The sequence below is a fragment of the Coenobita brevimanus genome, chromosome 93 (genome assembly GCF_032717465.1).
Source record: "Coenobita brevimanus isolate Jiangsu-jjx chromosome 93, ASM3271746v2, whole genome shotgun sequence".
Lineage (NCBI taxonomy): Eukaryota > Metazoa > Arthropoda > Malacostraca > Decapoda > Coenobitidae > Coenobita > Coenobita brevimanus.
The window spans coordinates 41,589,940-41,605,372 of record NC_137046.1 but is presented as its reverse complement, the minus strand read 5'-3'; the positions used below and the strand labels follow the sequence as shown (position 1 = coordinate 41,605,372).

The 15,433-nt window shown below is 39.6% G+C and overlaps 1 protein-coding gene across 1 annotated transcript in view; it reads right to left on the bottom strand.

Annotated features, from left to right (window-relative positions):
* The window catches only part of Nhe3 (Na[+]/H[+] hydrogen exchanger 3), a 168,305-nt gene that overhangs the window by 57,534 nt on the left and 95,338 nt on the right, over positions 1-15,433 (bottom strand). The window contains exons 13-14 of the mRNA XM_080282410.1: positions 4,858-5,067; positions 3,104-3,199 (exon numbers count right to left, since the gene is read on the bottom strand). Of these exons, the coding sequence (XP_080138536.1) occupies positions 3,104-3,199; positions 4,858-5,067 (306 nt within the window). The remainder of the gene's footprint in view (positions 1-3,103; positions 3,200-4,857; positions 5,068-15,433) is intronic.

The following is a 15,433-nucleotide window of genomic DNA, read 5'->3' as shown; positions in this document are numbered from 1 at the left end:
CATTTCTCCCCGTTCTTGACTCCCCACCCTACCTTCCCTCCATTACCCTCTCCTCTCGCCTGCCCGGCTGTGCTACGCTAAGTAAATCTTCCCTGGAATTTTCCACTGATTTCATCCATTGAAATAAGCCCTATGCCCTATTCTTATACCAAATAATATATACAAAAAAGAAATAACGTAAGTGAGATTGCCATACACCTGGAATTGGCTAATTATCACCTGACAACACCTCACGTGCACTCGTTCGCTAATTTTCGCTGTTTATTTCCCCTTGAAATATGCCGTATAATCTATTCTCGTACTAAAAATATATATAAGGAGGGAAGGGAGAAGCCTAAGTGATATTTACATTCACCTGGAACTACCTAATTTATAATGTATTGTCTAGATTTCCTGCCATTCATTTCACTGCTATATATTAGCAGCTGTCAAGAGGCTGACGTTGGAAGTAATGCATTTCCCTAGGTAGGTCATCCTGGCCCACCCCTATCAGTTCACTGTCATCTTCCAAGATGAAGGTACGTCTGTTTGCTCCTGCTAACTTCCGCCACTTTTTACCCCCATGGAAAGGGCACTGTGACCTTTACCCCCTACTACACCTAGTGTGGAAAGAGGTAAAGGACTGACAATTAAAAGAAAGTGACTACGATCTTTCTGTTGAGTAAAACAGTGCAAGTGGAATTGTAAATAATGTGTAAATAATGTGTAAACAGCATGTGAATGCAATGAATGTAAATATAAGTGAACAGTGGAAAACAGTTTTATAAGTTACTTCAAATGACAGTGCATAACACAGTGTAAATAAAACAGAAATGTAAATAATGTAAATAAAATAGGGAACGTAAATAGAAATGTAAATGAGTAGTATTATAAGACTACGAGTATATATATATACTAGGAGTAATGAAAGTGAAAGCTTCACTCTAGCATGTATGAATACTATGAGTTATGAGAGTGAAGGTGAAAGTGACATTCACTCTCAATGCTAGTATACAGGACGAGAAAGTGAATGCTACGTATTTTACTAAAAGTAATTGAATGCCTACAGTGACAATAAACTACTATTACTGAAGGAAACTTATTGATAAAGACTGTAGATATATATGTGTTATACAGTAATAGAAGTATAAACTGTGAGTGTTTTTATGAATAATAAATGACAATACCAGCGGCGAACTAGCGCAAGTGGGAAGGTCATACGCCCTCATAATTTTCATTGCTTTCATAGTTTTTTTTTTTTTTTTTGGAATATGGATTCCAAACTATTTGAGAATCATAGAATAGTATTTCTAGTGATAATATCAGACTGTGGTAATCATATTACGGGTTGTCGGGAAGTGTAAAGTGGAGACTTCGTTACCCAACTTCAGAGGTCTCCACAAATCCTATGGTACTCGACGAAGGCTCAACAAACACCCCAGGAGAAAGCTGAAGGTATATGCCATAAGCATATGTGATTTTAGTATTCTAGGACTAATAACTGATTTCTGGCAAATATTTTTAGAGAGTCTGTCAGAGCGCGAATATGCCCGCGGGTGCCGCAAGAAAAAGCAAATCAAGCCCGCGGTTAAAGGGTTAACACTGCGAGATAGGGTGTCAATTTTTTAGTGAATATTGCATGGATGTTGATGGTGGAGGTAAGGGCTCTACTGAATGCCATTCTAGTTTGTAACTGTATTGTTATGAAATTACTACGTTATAAATGAATAAACGAACTTCCTCATGAAAGAAGAAAAAAATAATAAATTGCCACATTTTCTTGTCCACTCATATATTCAATGCCGATTTTCTAGATATATAGTAAAACCTTGATATAACGGACTTCAATAGACCGGAATTCACTTTCATCGGACTCAAGGAACTAATGGACTATATTCCTGTATATCGGAAAAAGTCTGATAAAACAAGAAGCAGTCTGGACTGCCTCACCACTTCAGCTATGTTCACCACAATAAGGTAAATAAAAGACATGTTTATCAGTGTACAGTACAGTATTATTATATATATTATACTATTTGAATGTAGTGAAGTTATAACACAGTACAGTACCACAATGGTAGTCAAAACAGTTTAAAAACCATTCATGCGATCCGGACTAATGTCTGATCTGTACATTGGAAAAATTCTGGGTTAGCAGAGCGAAGTCCGGAAGTCACTTTCATCGGAATTTCACATTTTTTGGAATGATTTGGGCCCCAATTAGTCCGTTATAATGAGGTATTACTGTATATAAACATTTTGTCAATGCTTGCTGAATACTCTACAATTTTCTCTCAACAGGCATTGATGAAATGCTTATGTATCTGTAAGCAATAAGCGATGCATAAATAAGTGAATGATACTAAGCTGGGTAGTATAACCAAATTATGGCACCTGGTGGTTTAGTGAATAATTATGATGCTTCAATCGGATTGAGCCAGTATAGGTTTACTGTATATCCAAGGGATGGTTGGGGTTCATTGCTCACATAATGCCGATCCCCCGTGCAGGAGAGGGTTAATATCAGTCAAACTGCCAGTGTCTCACCTGACAGATTACAGGTATTAAAAGACTAATAAGGTAATAATGACTGGGGCAATTGTGTAACCTTTCGCTGATGAAGGGAAGGTTACAATTCATGATAGCTACAACCAAAAACAGTTAGGTTTATCCTGTATTACTTCCTATAGCTACTAGTCTTTTGCAGAGATTTCAGATTGATTTTTGTAAGAAAAATAACTTTTTTATGATGTAATCAACACTGACAAACAGCTGTTCAGTATACCCTGCTACCTTTTATATTATCAACTAAAAAGTATACTGTATGAAAGACTAGCTTCAGGTATTTTTTTTTACATCTAATACTAAACCATACATCAGAAATTTTTACATACTAGATCAAACTGTGTGTGCTAGGGATCCTTCATCTTCTTTCAAATAATTAAACACGGGAAACTAGTGAAGTGAATTAGTAAGCTCCAAGCACTGGTACAGTAACCATGCTATCATCATTTCTAAGGTGAGAATGCTAATAATAACTAAGAAGCTTGTGACGTAAGGCAAATAACTGTGAAGATAGTGAAATAAGTGAGTTCCTAATGGAAAAAGGTGATGAAAAGCTCACCTGCTTAGTACCAGAGTCGAGGGAGGTGTGGATGCTGCCAGTGCCAAGAATGGTGTCATCCAGCGTGGTGTCATCATCCATAAGAGGACGCCCACTCTGCACAAGTATTACTATATCAGTTCATATTCATGAATGCTTATATCTGGGTTGCAGACTATGACAATGACTAGGCAATTACCTCACTGGTTTCAGTGTACTGACAATCATCATACACTCTTTGATGACATACACCCACCGGTAATGTACTACAGGTATTTTGCAATTACCAGTAGTGATACTTATATTGTGAAATCTTAATTCTATTCAGGTTCTTACAAAGAAATCATATTTAAATCACCCTATCCTACCAAGTTGACTCCACTCCAATGTGGCAGAAAGACATGAATGTAAGGTCTGCATTTGACAACTACATATCCTGTAAGCAAATAGATATTATGTTCCTAACCATGGGATTCAGGGTTCACAAAAACATATTTTAAATGCTTAATATGTAATTAACAGCTTACATTTAGTCACAGCATTATATAGCTGTTAGTGCACTAAAGTATCCTTGAAAACTGGATTTTTCTTTTTCTTTTTTTTTTAACTGTAAACCATAATAACTCTACGTAAACTAATAATTCTACCAGTACTTTTTTTCTGAAGATAACATGCAGCACTGCTACTGAAGGTAACCTCCAAACAACTGCCTCCAATATTCTTGCTCAAGATATACCAAGATCTGTTGCATTAAATCCATTCCAAAAAGTAAACATAACACTAGCAACACCTGATTCGGGTGGAGGTAAGGATGCCTTGGCTCGCCTAACCAGGGGTTTTATTTATACACTCTCCTAAATTGAAGTCGTCTGTAGTCAAATCTGAGTTGTTAAACTGAAAAATACGAAGACCGAAACAGTTTGTAATTGGAGTTAACTATTATGGAGACTAGTTTATCCTGTGATAATATTACGATTCTTCATAAACACTTCCCCAATATGACTGCAACCTTGCTTGGTGCATGTATCATACTTTACACACTGACTTCTAAAAACTCTGGATAGACATACGTGAGGGAGATTGTCTTTCTATTTGACTGAGACAACAAATCAGAATAAACGGATTTACTGTTAGAATTATTTTGGGATAAGATTTTTAACACTAATCACAGATGTTTATAGTATAAGAGATTCCATACACACAAGAACAAAAATTGATGGTCAGGAATATTACTTCACCAATTATGAGTAAGATGACAGAAAAGGGTTACTCTACAAAACACACAAACGAGTGACAGTAACAGTGGCACCATACCCCATCATGAGACTGAATGGGTGATTTTCTTCCCCGCCCCCCCCCTGTCTGGGCAAATAAAACCATGGACACATAAAATATCAAGAAATGTCTAAAAAAAATCATATATATATATATATATATATATATATATATATATATATATATAACCATTTAGAAATGATTATCACATTACAGAACTTGCATTGGAGGTTAGAATGCACTTTAATTAAAACCTGCAGGTACTACACAAAGTTAATTGTTCAATACAGCCAAGATACTGCAATAAACTTCCTACAAAATCCCCATGAACAGCACATTATTGGTAAACTTTAAAAGCCAAAGCAGCAATGTTTCCCATATTCTAAAAGGAACAGTGAGATTACTGGTTATGTTGGATCATCATCAGTATAGGTAGAAAAAATAAAAATAAATAAAAAAAGTTTAAATTAAATTTTCATTTCAATCATCCACATTCATACTTGAGTAAGCTGTTCAGTAGTTGTAAGAAGTCGAGCCAGTGGGGCACAGCAGAGAGGTGTGGTGTCGAGTAGGGTAGGCCGACTGTTAGTCAAAAAAGGCTTCATGAACCGTACATCAAACTGAGACCAGATGCGAAACAGCCATGCCTTCTCGAACTTGCCAGTTTCGTTCCCATCAGCAGTAGTGCCACCATCTTCTGGCCCAGGACCCTGCTGGCACACATACCATCAGATAATGGAGCATATTTTATATTAGTTGGAAAATTTCCTGGTTACCATACTTTTAGTAGATGAACAATGAATATTAATTACCATTTCCAGCTTCTGGTATATTACTACATCCATATTCACCATAAGTAAGATTCAGACACATCATTTTCACTCAAGTATGCTTCCATGATAATCCTCTCATATGAGACTGCTAACATAGCCAGTTTTTTTTTAACATATACAGTAGTACACCATTTCAAACTTGTACTATACGTAAATTCTAATAAACATCTTGTAAAATGAAAGTACAGCAAAATCATTTTGTAAAATGAAAGTACTGCAGAATCAAGGCAAAATTTGAGTCATGATAACATGTGTGTACTATAGATATCAATGATATAAAGTACTATCCTGTGCATATTCTGAGTCATCACTTAAATCCATTTTGAAATTTAATCTGAAGCACATACCCCGCTGCAATTCCTTCAGTCCAGTGACATATTTATTGATTTATTCTTCCTATCTATGGACAACTTTGTTCCCCTTGGGAAGACCTCTTATGATGAAGAGGTATGAAGGCTACATGAAGACTGATACTGAATAAAACTGTCTGGACACACCATGAATAACATGAAAAATATGTCACCGGATTGAAGAGATTAAAATATTAGTTTGAAACTACAACCGGCAAATTGAAGTGAAAAGCTTAAATGCTACTGTACAGTGAGGTGAGTGAGTAAATGGGGAAGAGTTATATGCAAGATATCTTACATAAGTGGTCAAAACACCTATCCTTAAAATGAGCATTTTATAGAAAATTATAGCTCACATGATACTGCCTGAGACTTGTAATATGAGGAAGCCTGCATAACCTAGGATATCTGTAGGTACAGTACAGTATTTGACTGGTATCAAACACGGGTTTTCATTTTTGTAATGATGCTGATGACCAAATACAGTCAAGTTGTCTAAGATGTGGTTAATTGGTTCTGGAATGCACCTGTGCCACAAAACCGCATCATACAAATAACTAAACTTATGGGGAAAATGCAATTTGGTTCTGGACGTTTGCCCAAAGTCCCCCTTTTCATCCCACTTTTCCCCATTTTTCCCCACTTTACACACTCACACTATCAAGCAATCAGTCAATGCATGTATTAGACACAAATTTGTGTGGCAAAATAAATAACAATACGCACAAAAAATGGATGGGTGATCAGATAACAAGCACTGACTACACAATGAGCGGGGCTTGAATGGCTGATGAGGGCTGAGGTTCACTCTCTGGCTGCCAGGGGAATATGCCCGTGCGTTTCAAACCTCGCCATGCCCGTGCCAAAGGTATAGTTTATGCAAGTGGTTCATTTTGGGGGGTCTGACACCTTGCCGTGTCATAGAAAACTGTGCCATAGAAGCACGCGCCATATGCGACTTGACTGTACAAGTTCTGTAAGGTAATACTATACATAGCTGTAAACAGAGTGCAGGTATGTAAAAACACTTACAGGTATGCAAATGTCACACTGAACTGCTATAAATTCTGCACCTGCTGGTACACATCTAATACACTGCTCTGCTCTCCAACCACATGCTGCCCCATTTTGCTGTTTGTGTAGTGTTGGCACCAATTTCAGATGGGCAACTGATATTTCCTTGTCTAGTTACCATACACTGAAGATTAACCAAGAGCAGCAATAGTTATACTTACCCCATACTATAAATTATTTAACATCATAATACCCCATCCCTTTCATCTCAGGTAATACATTCTGGCTAATACCAAATGAGTTTATTCTGCAACAAGAAGTCTGAATTAGAAAGATCAAATCTACCCCAACTACCTTAACCCTACTGCTGTCAAAGACATGCAATACTGAATTTAGATGACATTTTGGCTAATACCAGATTATTTTATTCTGTCAAGAGATATTTAATAGTCAACACGTTGATGACAGACAAAAAAATTTTAGATCCACCCTTCAATTAATGCACTTCAACCTCATTCTTGGTATCTTTTCCTCCTTCCTTCCATTTCTATATTATACTTGCCTTCTCCATCACCCCATAAGGGCAAAACTATTTCAATGTGCTTCACTTCACATACCTATTGTGGCCTATTTACATAGTTATACCCTGGTTTCACGATGCAACTGGTTAAGTGAAAACCCATCGTTAGGAGGGGTATCGTATATCGGGGTAGTTTTAACATGTAAAGTAGTGGGATTTGTTTTTCTGCCTTGGGTCTCCCCCCCACCCACAACCAAAACTCACCAAAATGAGCCCCAGAACAAGTTTAAAGCCAATCTAAATGGCCTAACAGCTGTAAAAGGAGCTAACCTAGGCATAACACCTGTAAATAACTCACTAAAACCAACAAATAAAATCTAAAAATCGTCAAATGTAAGTCTGGACAAAATCAAACTTAGTAAACTGTACCCCAAAATGACGATGTTCACCCCACCTACAGCTAAAACACATTAATGTAAGTCTAAAAACTGTTTATAAATCACACTAAACACACAATTCTAGTCTAAAATATCATCAAAATTGGTACGAAAATCAAAACCCATCATTAGGCGAGGTATGGTGGTATTTCTACCACCACTGTTAAGCCAGGGTATCGCATCTAAGGGAATCGTATATCAGGGTATTACTGTATCTATAACTTGCTGCTTTGATCCCAGAGGGGACAGTTATGAACAAACAGCCTCCACAACAACCTAACTTGTGCCGTCAGGCTACCCTCTCTCCATCTCACACCATCTCTCCACCCTGTCCATCCCTTAAGTCTCCTTCTCCCCCTCTCTCCATCCATCAACTTCACTCATATGAGTACATATTCATTCTTTGTCAATCTACCACTCTCCAATCACTTAACATAGCCAAAGCATCTCAGGGTACTCCTAACATTTTCCAGCACATGCATGTCAACACTATAATATTCCAAATTTTGCTTATCCTCATCACTCCACATGATCCTCATATAATTCATTCCATTCCTCTCACTCTTGGCTTGTGTTCCTCCAGTAATATTCAAGGTTCACTTCCACATCCTAATGCAGAGATCAAAATACTCTCATTCAATGTCTTTTTTTTTACTTCCACGCTCACTTTTCTATTCCTTATCACCATTTTCTACGTACATACCTCCTGCGACCCTCCTTCCCAATTGTAACTTTTCTTGCACTTCATCCTATAACTGCTACCCCTGCTTCAGTTCTCTATTTCATGACCATCCAGCCTCACTATGAACTTCATAACTTCAATCCTCTCAAAGACCTTAACATTACTTAATGCTACACTCACCCTCTAATTCCATTTCTAGCATACATTTCCAAACTCAATTGCAAATCCTGACTTGTTACTAACTTTCATAATACAGTCAAACAAATCCAATTTACTTGTCTACAATGTTCCAGACATTGTCCCAGATCTGATTGTGAACCTGGTGGACTGTTGGCTGAAGTTGCTCTTCTGTAATCTATCATCTTCCTTTTGGTGGATAGGTAGGGAACCAAAGGATCGCAATATACACATTGCCCAATTATGTCAGCACCACCACATGACGGCTTCCTTCTCGGCACCATGTGTCTCATACCTCTCAAACAAATTTACAATCACATAAGCCACTATCAACTTTATCCTAAACTTCATATTTCTGTTGCCTTCCTTCTTCTACATCCTTATAAATCCTGTAATCTGCAAATACTAGGCAGGAGGTCTATTTCAATGTCTTTGCATTCTACCCTTGAAGCCCTTTCAAACTGGTAAAAAATTTGTTATCACTCATATGCTATACAGTACTGGACTTCAAATATATCATCACTCAGTTTATATATGTATCTATTGCCAGACACCTAAATCCCATAAGGGGTGGCCACAAATAAATCACCTCCATGTCACCCTGCCCCCCACCATTTCACTGCTCTCCTCCCAGCTTACACCCTCCCTCTCTCATATACCTCTCCATCCTTCCATCTCACCCTCGGCCTGCCACTCCCTTTCCCTCCATCCACCTCACTCATATACACTCTCCTCGTTAGCCTCTAACTCTCCACCCTCTCCACATGGCCAAACCACCTCAGTGTATTTCTCCAAACACTTTCTAAGACATCCACATCCACACCACAATGCTCCTTCACTTCCTCATTTGTCAATCTCTCTCTCCATGTAACTCCACATGCTCCTCTCAAATAGTTCATGTCCACTGCTCTCACTCTTGACTTGTGTCCTTCCAACAAGGTCCAAGCTTCACTTCCATACATTAGAGTTGGTATCACAATACTATCATGCAGTTACTTATATCCTCATTTCCCCATTACTTATCACTGGCTTTAAAGAACCAGCAACCTTTTTTCCTTGTTGGACCCTTTCAAATACATCATCCTCCAAACTCCCATCCTTACTCATCACACTACCCAAGTACCCTATGTTCCTTCTGGACAGACCTATCGACAGACTGCAATGTTCCTTTTCTATCTATCTATCTATAGCCCGACGCCCTAATCCCGCAAAGGGTGGCCGCAGACAAAACGCCTCCAAGTCACTCTGTCACCCACCATTTGACTACCCTCCCCCCAACTCACCCCCCCCTCCCTCATATACCTCTCAACTCCATCCCTCCACCTCATCCTCGGTCTACCTCTCCCTCTCCCTCCCTCCACCTCACCTACATACACCCTCTTAGTCAGTCTTTCATTCTCCATTCTCTCCACATGTCCAAACCACCTCAGTGTATTTCTCCTAATCTTTTCAACCACATTCACATCTACCCCACAACGTTCCTTCACTTCTTCATTCGTCAACCTGTCCCTCCACGTCACTCCACATGCTCCTCTCAAGTAACTCATTTCCACTGCTCTCACTCTTGACTTGTTCCCCTCTTGCAAGGTCCACGCCTCGCTTCCATACGTCAGGGTAGGGATCACAATACCATCATGCAGTGACTTCTTAACTTCCATACTCACCTCCCTATTTCTCATCACTGCTTTCAGTGTACCAACAACTATCTTCCCTGCTGTACCCTTTCACTTACTTCATCCCCCAAAGTTCCATCCTTACTCATCACACTACCCAGGTACTTGAATGTGCTCACATTCTCCATATCCTCACCATCCAACCTCACTGCACGCTCTGTGACTTCATTCCTCTCAAACACCATAACTTTACTTTTGTTTACATTAACTTTCAGCTTCCTCCTCCTACACACTGTCCCAAATTCATTCACCAAACCTTGCAACTCCCATTCATCTTCACTCAACAATACTGTATCATCAGCAAACAGCAACACCAGAAGCTTCCAAATCTCACCCTCATTCATTAGGGCCACCCCCACATCCACTGCCCTACCTTGCACCTCCTTTACAACCCCATCCATATATATATTAAACAGCCATGGAGACATCACACACCCCTGTTTCAGTCCCACATTGAGATCAAAGAACTCACTCAGCTCACCATCCACTCGCACCGTAGCCCTAGCTCCCTCGTACATACTCTTCACAGCACTCAACAACTTCCCCTCCACTCCATATATTCTTAATACCTTCCACATACCTTGCCTATCTATTCTGTCATAAGCTTTCTCCAAGTCTATGAAGGCAGCATACACTTTCCTTCCCTTCTCTAGATACTTCTCCACTAAACATCTTAGAACAAATATCTGATCTACACACCCTTTTCCCTTCCTAAATCCCCCTTGTTCTTCTCCAACTAGCTCCTCTGTCATATGCCTAACCCTATCAATGAGTATTCTACCATATATTTTACCAGTCACACTAAGAAGGCAAATACCCCTATGGTTACCACATACTTCTCTCTCCCCTTTTCCTTTGTACAGAGGAACAATTATACCTGATTTCCAGTCCTCTGGAACCCTTCCCGCTTCCCAAGCCAATCTACACAACTTCCATATCCACTCCACAACAATCTCAACCCCATACCTAAGCATTTCACCACACACTCCATCAATTCCTGGGGCCTTTCCCAGATTAATCTTCTTCCTCGCTTCCACTACTTTCGACCTACTGATCTCTCTCATCTCTTCTTCTCCCAGCCATTCCACAATTCTATTTCAAAAGTTACGCCCTGTATTCTGCCCCGAGAACTTTGTATATTCATGTAATCACGCTCTAGGTTGTTAGTTCATCATTTTTGCTTCCTGCTATGTCTGCATGAACAGTAGCAGGCGTGAACATATACGAAGGAAAGTGACAACATGGTGCCCAGAGTGTCAGGTTGGCTTAGGCCTGGGAGACAGCTACCGTAACTTTCACACACTTATCAACTTCTAGAAAAGTGACTCATAAATGTAAATAATTGAAAGAAACTATTTGTAAGTGTAAATAATAACTGAAAGAAACTAACTGTAAGTGAATAAAATTTTTGGAAAATGAAAGTGTCTGGTGTGCGCTATTTAAATATACTTTGCTGAGTTTATCATTACTGTATTTACTATTACTGACTAGTGTTTCACTGTTCAATTTAACACTATTTTATTTTATAATATCTGTAAAATAGTGATACTGACTTGCCAAGTGACACATACACCATAATGCAAACCTAAGTGACATATTGTGGCGCATGGTGATGAAGTGATGGGTGGTGGGCAATGAAGGGGGTCATTGAGGATGACGGAAAGCTACAGCAACGCACAAAAACACCAAAAACGATGGTGCTTTCACTTATCTCTACAGCAACATAGGAGCATCTAGACATTCACTGAAATGCTCATATGTAAATAGAAGGGTTGAGCTTTCTAGTGCATGTATTTCTTTTTTTTATCTTGTGTACTAATATGAAACTTATTGAAAAGAAAATTGGAAACTTTTGGGTGGATTGCTGCAACAGTGGCCTCACTTTTGCCACCTTAGCTGCAGTCAGGGGGTTGAATGCACTCACCTTTTTTAATTTCCTCATCATCCAATCTCACTGCACATTCAGTGACTTCATTTCTCTGAAAGGTCATAAATTTACTCTTTTCTACATTCAACTTTAGATTCTGTTTCTTACACACTCTCCCACACTCATTCACTAAGCCTTGCAGCTCCCCTTCGTCTTTACTTAACGATACAGTATCATCTGCAAACAACAGTAAAAGAAGTGTCCAAAAGCTGCCTTCTCTTATGAGTGCTGCTCCAATATCCACTGCCCTACCTTGTACCTCTTTTACAACCCTATCCATTTACAGATTGAACAACCACGGAGACATGACATATCCCTGTTTCAATCCAACACTCAGATGGAAAAATTCACTCAGTTCACTATCCACATGCACTGCAGCCTTATCACCTTCATACGTACTCTTCCCGGCATTCAACAACTTCCCATTTGCTCCACATATTCTTACTATTTTCCACATTCCTCATCTATCCACTCTGTCATATGCTTTCTTCACACCCATGATGGCTGCATACAACTTCTTTCCCTTCTCTAGAAATTTTTCCACTAATAACCTAAGGATGAATATCTGATCTATACAACCTCTTCCCTTATTAAAACCTCCCTGTTCTCCTCCACCTAATTCCTCTGTTATTTCCCTAACTCTGTCAATAAGAATCCTACCATATATTTTTCCTATTACACTAAGAAGACAAATGACCCTATGATTACCACACACTTTTTCTTCCCCTTTTCTTTTGTACAGGGGAATAATTATACCTCATTTCCAATCCTCCAGGACTCTACTTTCCTCCCAGGCAAATCTGCACATCTTCCATGTCCATTCTACTACTATCTCTCCCCCATGCTTCATCATTTCACTACACACTCCATCAATTCCTGAGGCTATCCCCATTTTGACTTTCTTCACTGCTAGCACTACTTCCATCCTACTGACCTCTTCCTCCCTTCTCACCTCCCTCCTCCTCCCAGCCATTCCCCAGCCACTTACACTCACATTACTTTCATTCTCTGTGCTTAACAGCTCCTTAAAGTGTTCCCTCCATCTACTCACTTGTCTCCCTTCTCCACTATCAATCTGCCATTTTTATCTTTCACTCCCCTACTAACTTCTCTATCACCCTGTGTAACTCTCTCTACCTCATTCCAGAATATTTTCTTACATTCCCTCCACTTTACACTCAAATTCTTTACAAATTCCTCATCCACTTCCTTCTTACTCTCTTGCTTATATTTTCACTCCGAAATTCTTCTCCACATATTCAGCTTTATCTTCCACTAATAGATGAGCTCAGTGGGAATCAAAATGTAAAAATAAATGCAAGCTAAAACATCAACTCAATGACCACTGAAAGGGACCGTAATTCCATTCACTCATAATTCATATTTCTCAGCTCCACCTACCATGTAAAAGACTTCCACATTATTAGCTTCATTTGACTAAATCACACTCACATATCAGAAGTACAACTGTCACTCACATCTGTGAGCTAGAACCATTCTGCCTCTTTTGAGACTCTTTGCTAGCAGAATAGAAGTTCTGTAAGATGATAACAAACTTCAGCCAAGGTAAGAGTTCAAATTTAAAGTTATGTAATTGACCCGCCCCATCCCGGCAGATTTTTAACCAATTACCTCCCCCAATCCCGGCAGATTTTTAACCAATTACCTCCCCCAATCCCGGCAGATTTTCAATTTTTTTGGGGGGGGCTAAAACCTCCACTTTTTATGAGAAACATAAAAAATTCAGAGAGAAATTGCTCACTTGAGCTTTGAAATACCATTACAGGTAACAATACCCTCACCTGGCTGTGTTTTTTGGGGGGCCTGGCTCCAGAGCAAAACATGTTCTGTAGGAGGGGAAACTATTCCAAACCACTCATAATAGGTATTTATTTATTTATTTGGTACGAATTTATATGTAGTATAAGAGTATATTGGCTTTCACACAGTAATAAAGGAGATATAAGCGTTGTTTCACTCACCAAACACATCAACATACCGCACCTTTTTTCGCGACAGTTTCTGATCATCATTTCTGACTGTTTCTTTCTCTAAAGCTTCGTAAACTTTGTCCTCCACACTGTCATTGATTGGGGAATCACTCTGGTCTTCAATTTCGTCCCATGGCGCGACATGCCTTTACTGGCCAGGTCACTGGTAACAGGTGAGTTGCCAAGACAATGGCATGCAGGAGGGAGGGTGTTCACACGGGGTAAAGCACTGTCCCCGCCTGGCATCGGGTAGAGGAAGGTGTCCCGAGTATACATACTAAAATCACGCACGGAAGTTGAAAAATGTGCAAATGACAGACCTTGCAATTGAGGCCTGTTTATATATGTCAACGGGAGTTACAGCAACAAAACGTTCGTACGTATATACGTCAACAGGAGTCGGCGGGTTAAACACAGTAAGACTTTTGTTGCAGGTACAGTGCACTGTGCTACTTCAGGTGCTTATTGTATCACTTCCACTGCAAGTACTGTGCATATGTCACTATGATACATGTATATTACAAATGAATATGTGCTGGGGGGTGGGAGGTCACTAAAGTTATACAGGAGCAAACCACAGCCACCAAACATAATCCTATTACCCAGTTATTTAGTTGTTAAATTTTTTTTTATAAAGGCTCTGTCTGCATGCATTGGCCTTGTTCACCTAATGGCGGCTCTCCACACTGATTGATCTCTGGCAGCCTCCCTATTCAGTTCCTTATCCCTGAGGTCACATTCTATCACCTCATCCCAGGTCTTTTTCAGTCTGCCTCTTGTAACCCTACCCTCAGTGTTCACAACTCACCCTCCACACCCAGCTGCTATCTTCCATTCTCTCTATGTGCCCAAACCGTCTCAATCTACCCCTCTTGATCACAGCATTAATACATTCAAGCCCTATCCTTCTTCTCAACCATTCATTTGAAGTCATAACCCCCAGGCCTCTCATTCAAGGACACAATACACATTCATCTAATTATTACCATCTCTATGTTTGAGCCTATGAATATCCTGTTTCTTCACTATCCAAGTCTCACTATCACAGAGCATTATGCTCCTAACACATGCCGTATACAATGGCCTGTCAGCATGGAGGGAGAACCCTCTCAATGTCAGGAGAGGTAACAGTTCCTTGAACCTCTTCCAACCACCCTAGCCACAGAGCTAGCTCCAGCCCCACTTCCAGCACACAACATGTCTCCCAGATTGCAAAACGCCTCCATACATTATGAATTCAAGAGACCCTCCAGTAAAATCAAACCTTTCCCACCTCAATCTCAGCATTCTCTCCCCAACACACTGCACACACGAAATATGCATTATTTTGCAGCTTAACTCTAATATGACAACAGCGCAACCCTTGCGCACCCACTTATTACAAACGCTGCATACGATAATTTTACTCGCCACAACATTGTGGCAAACTGCACATGGCCACACCCCCTCTGCTTTGATCAGTACTGAAATCA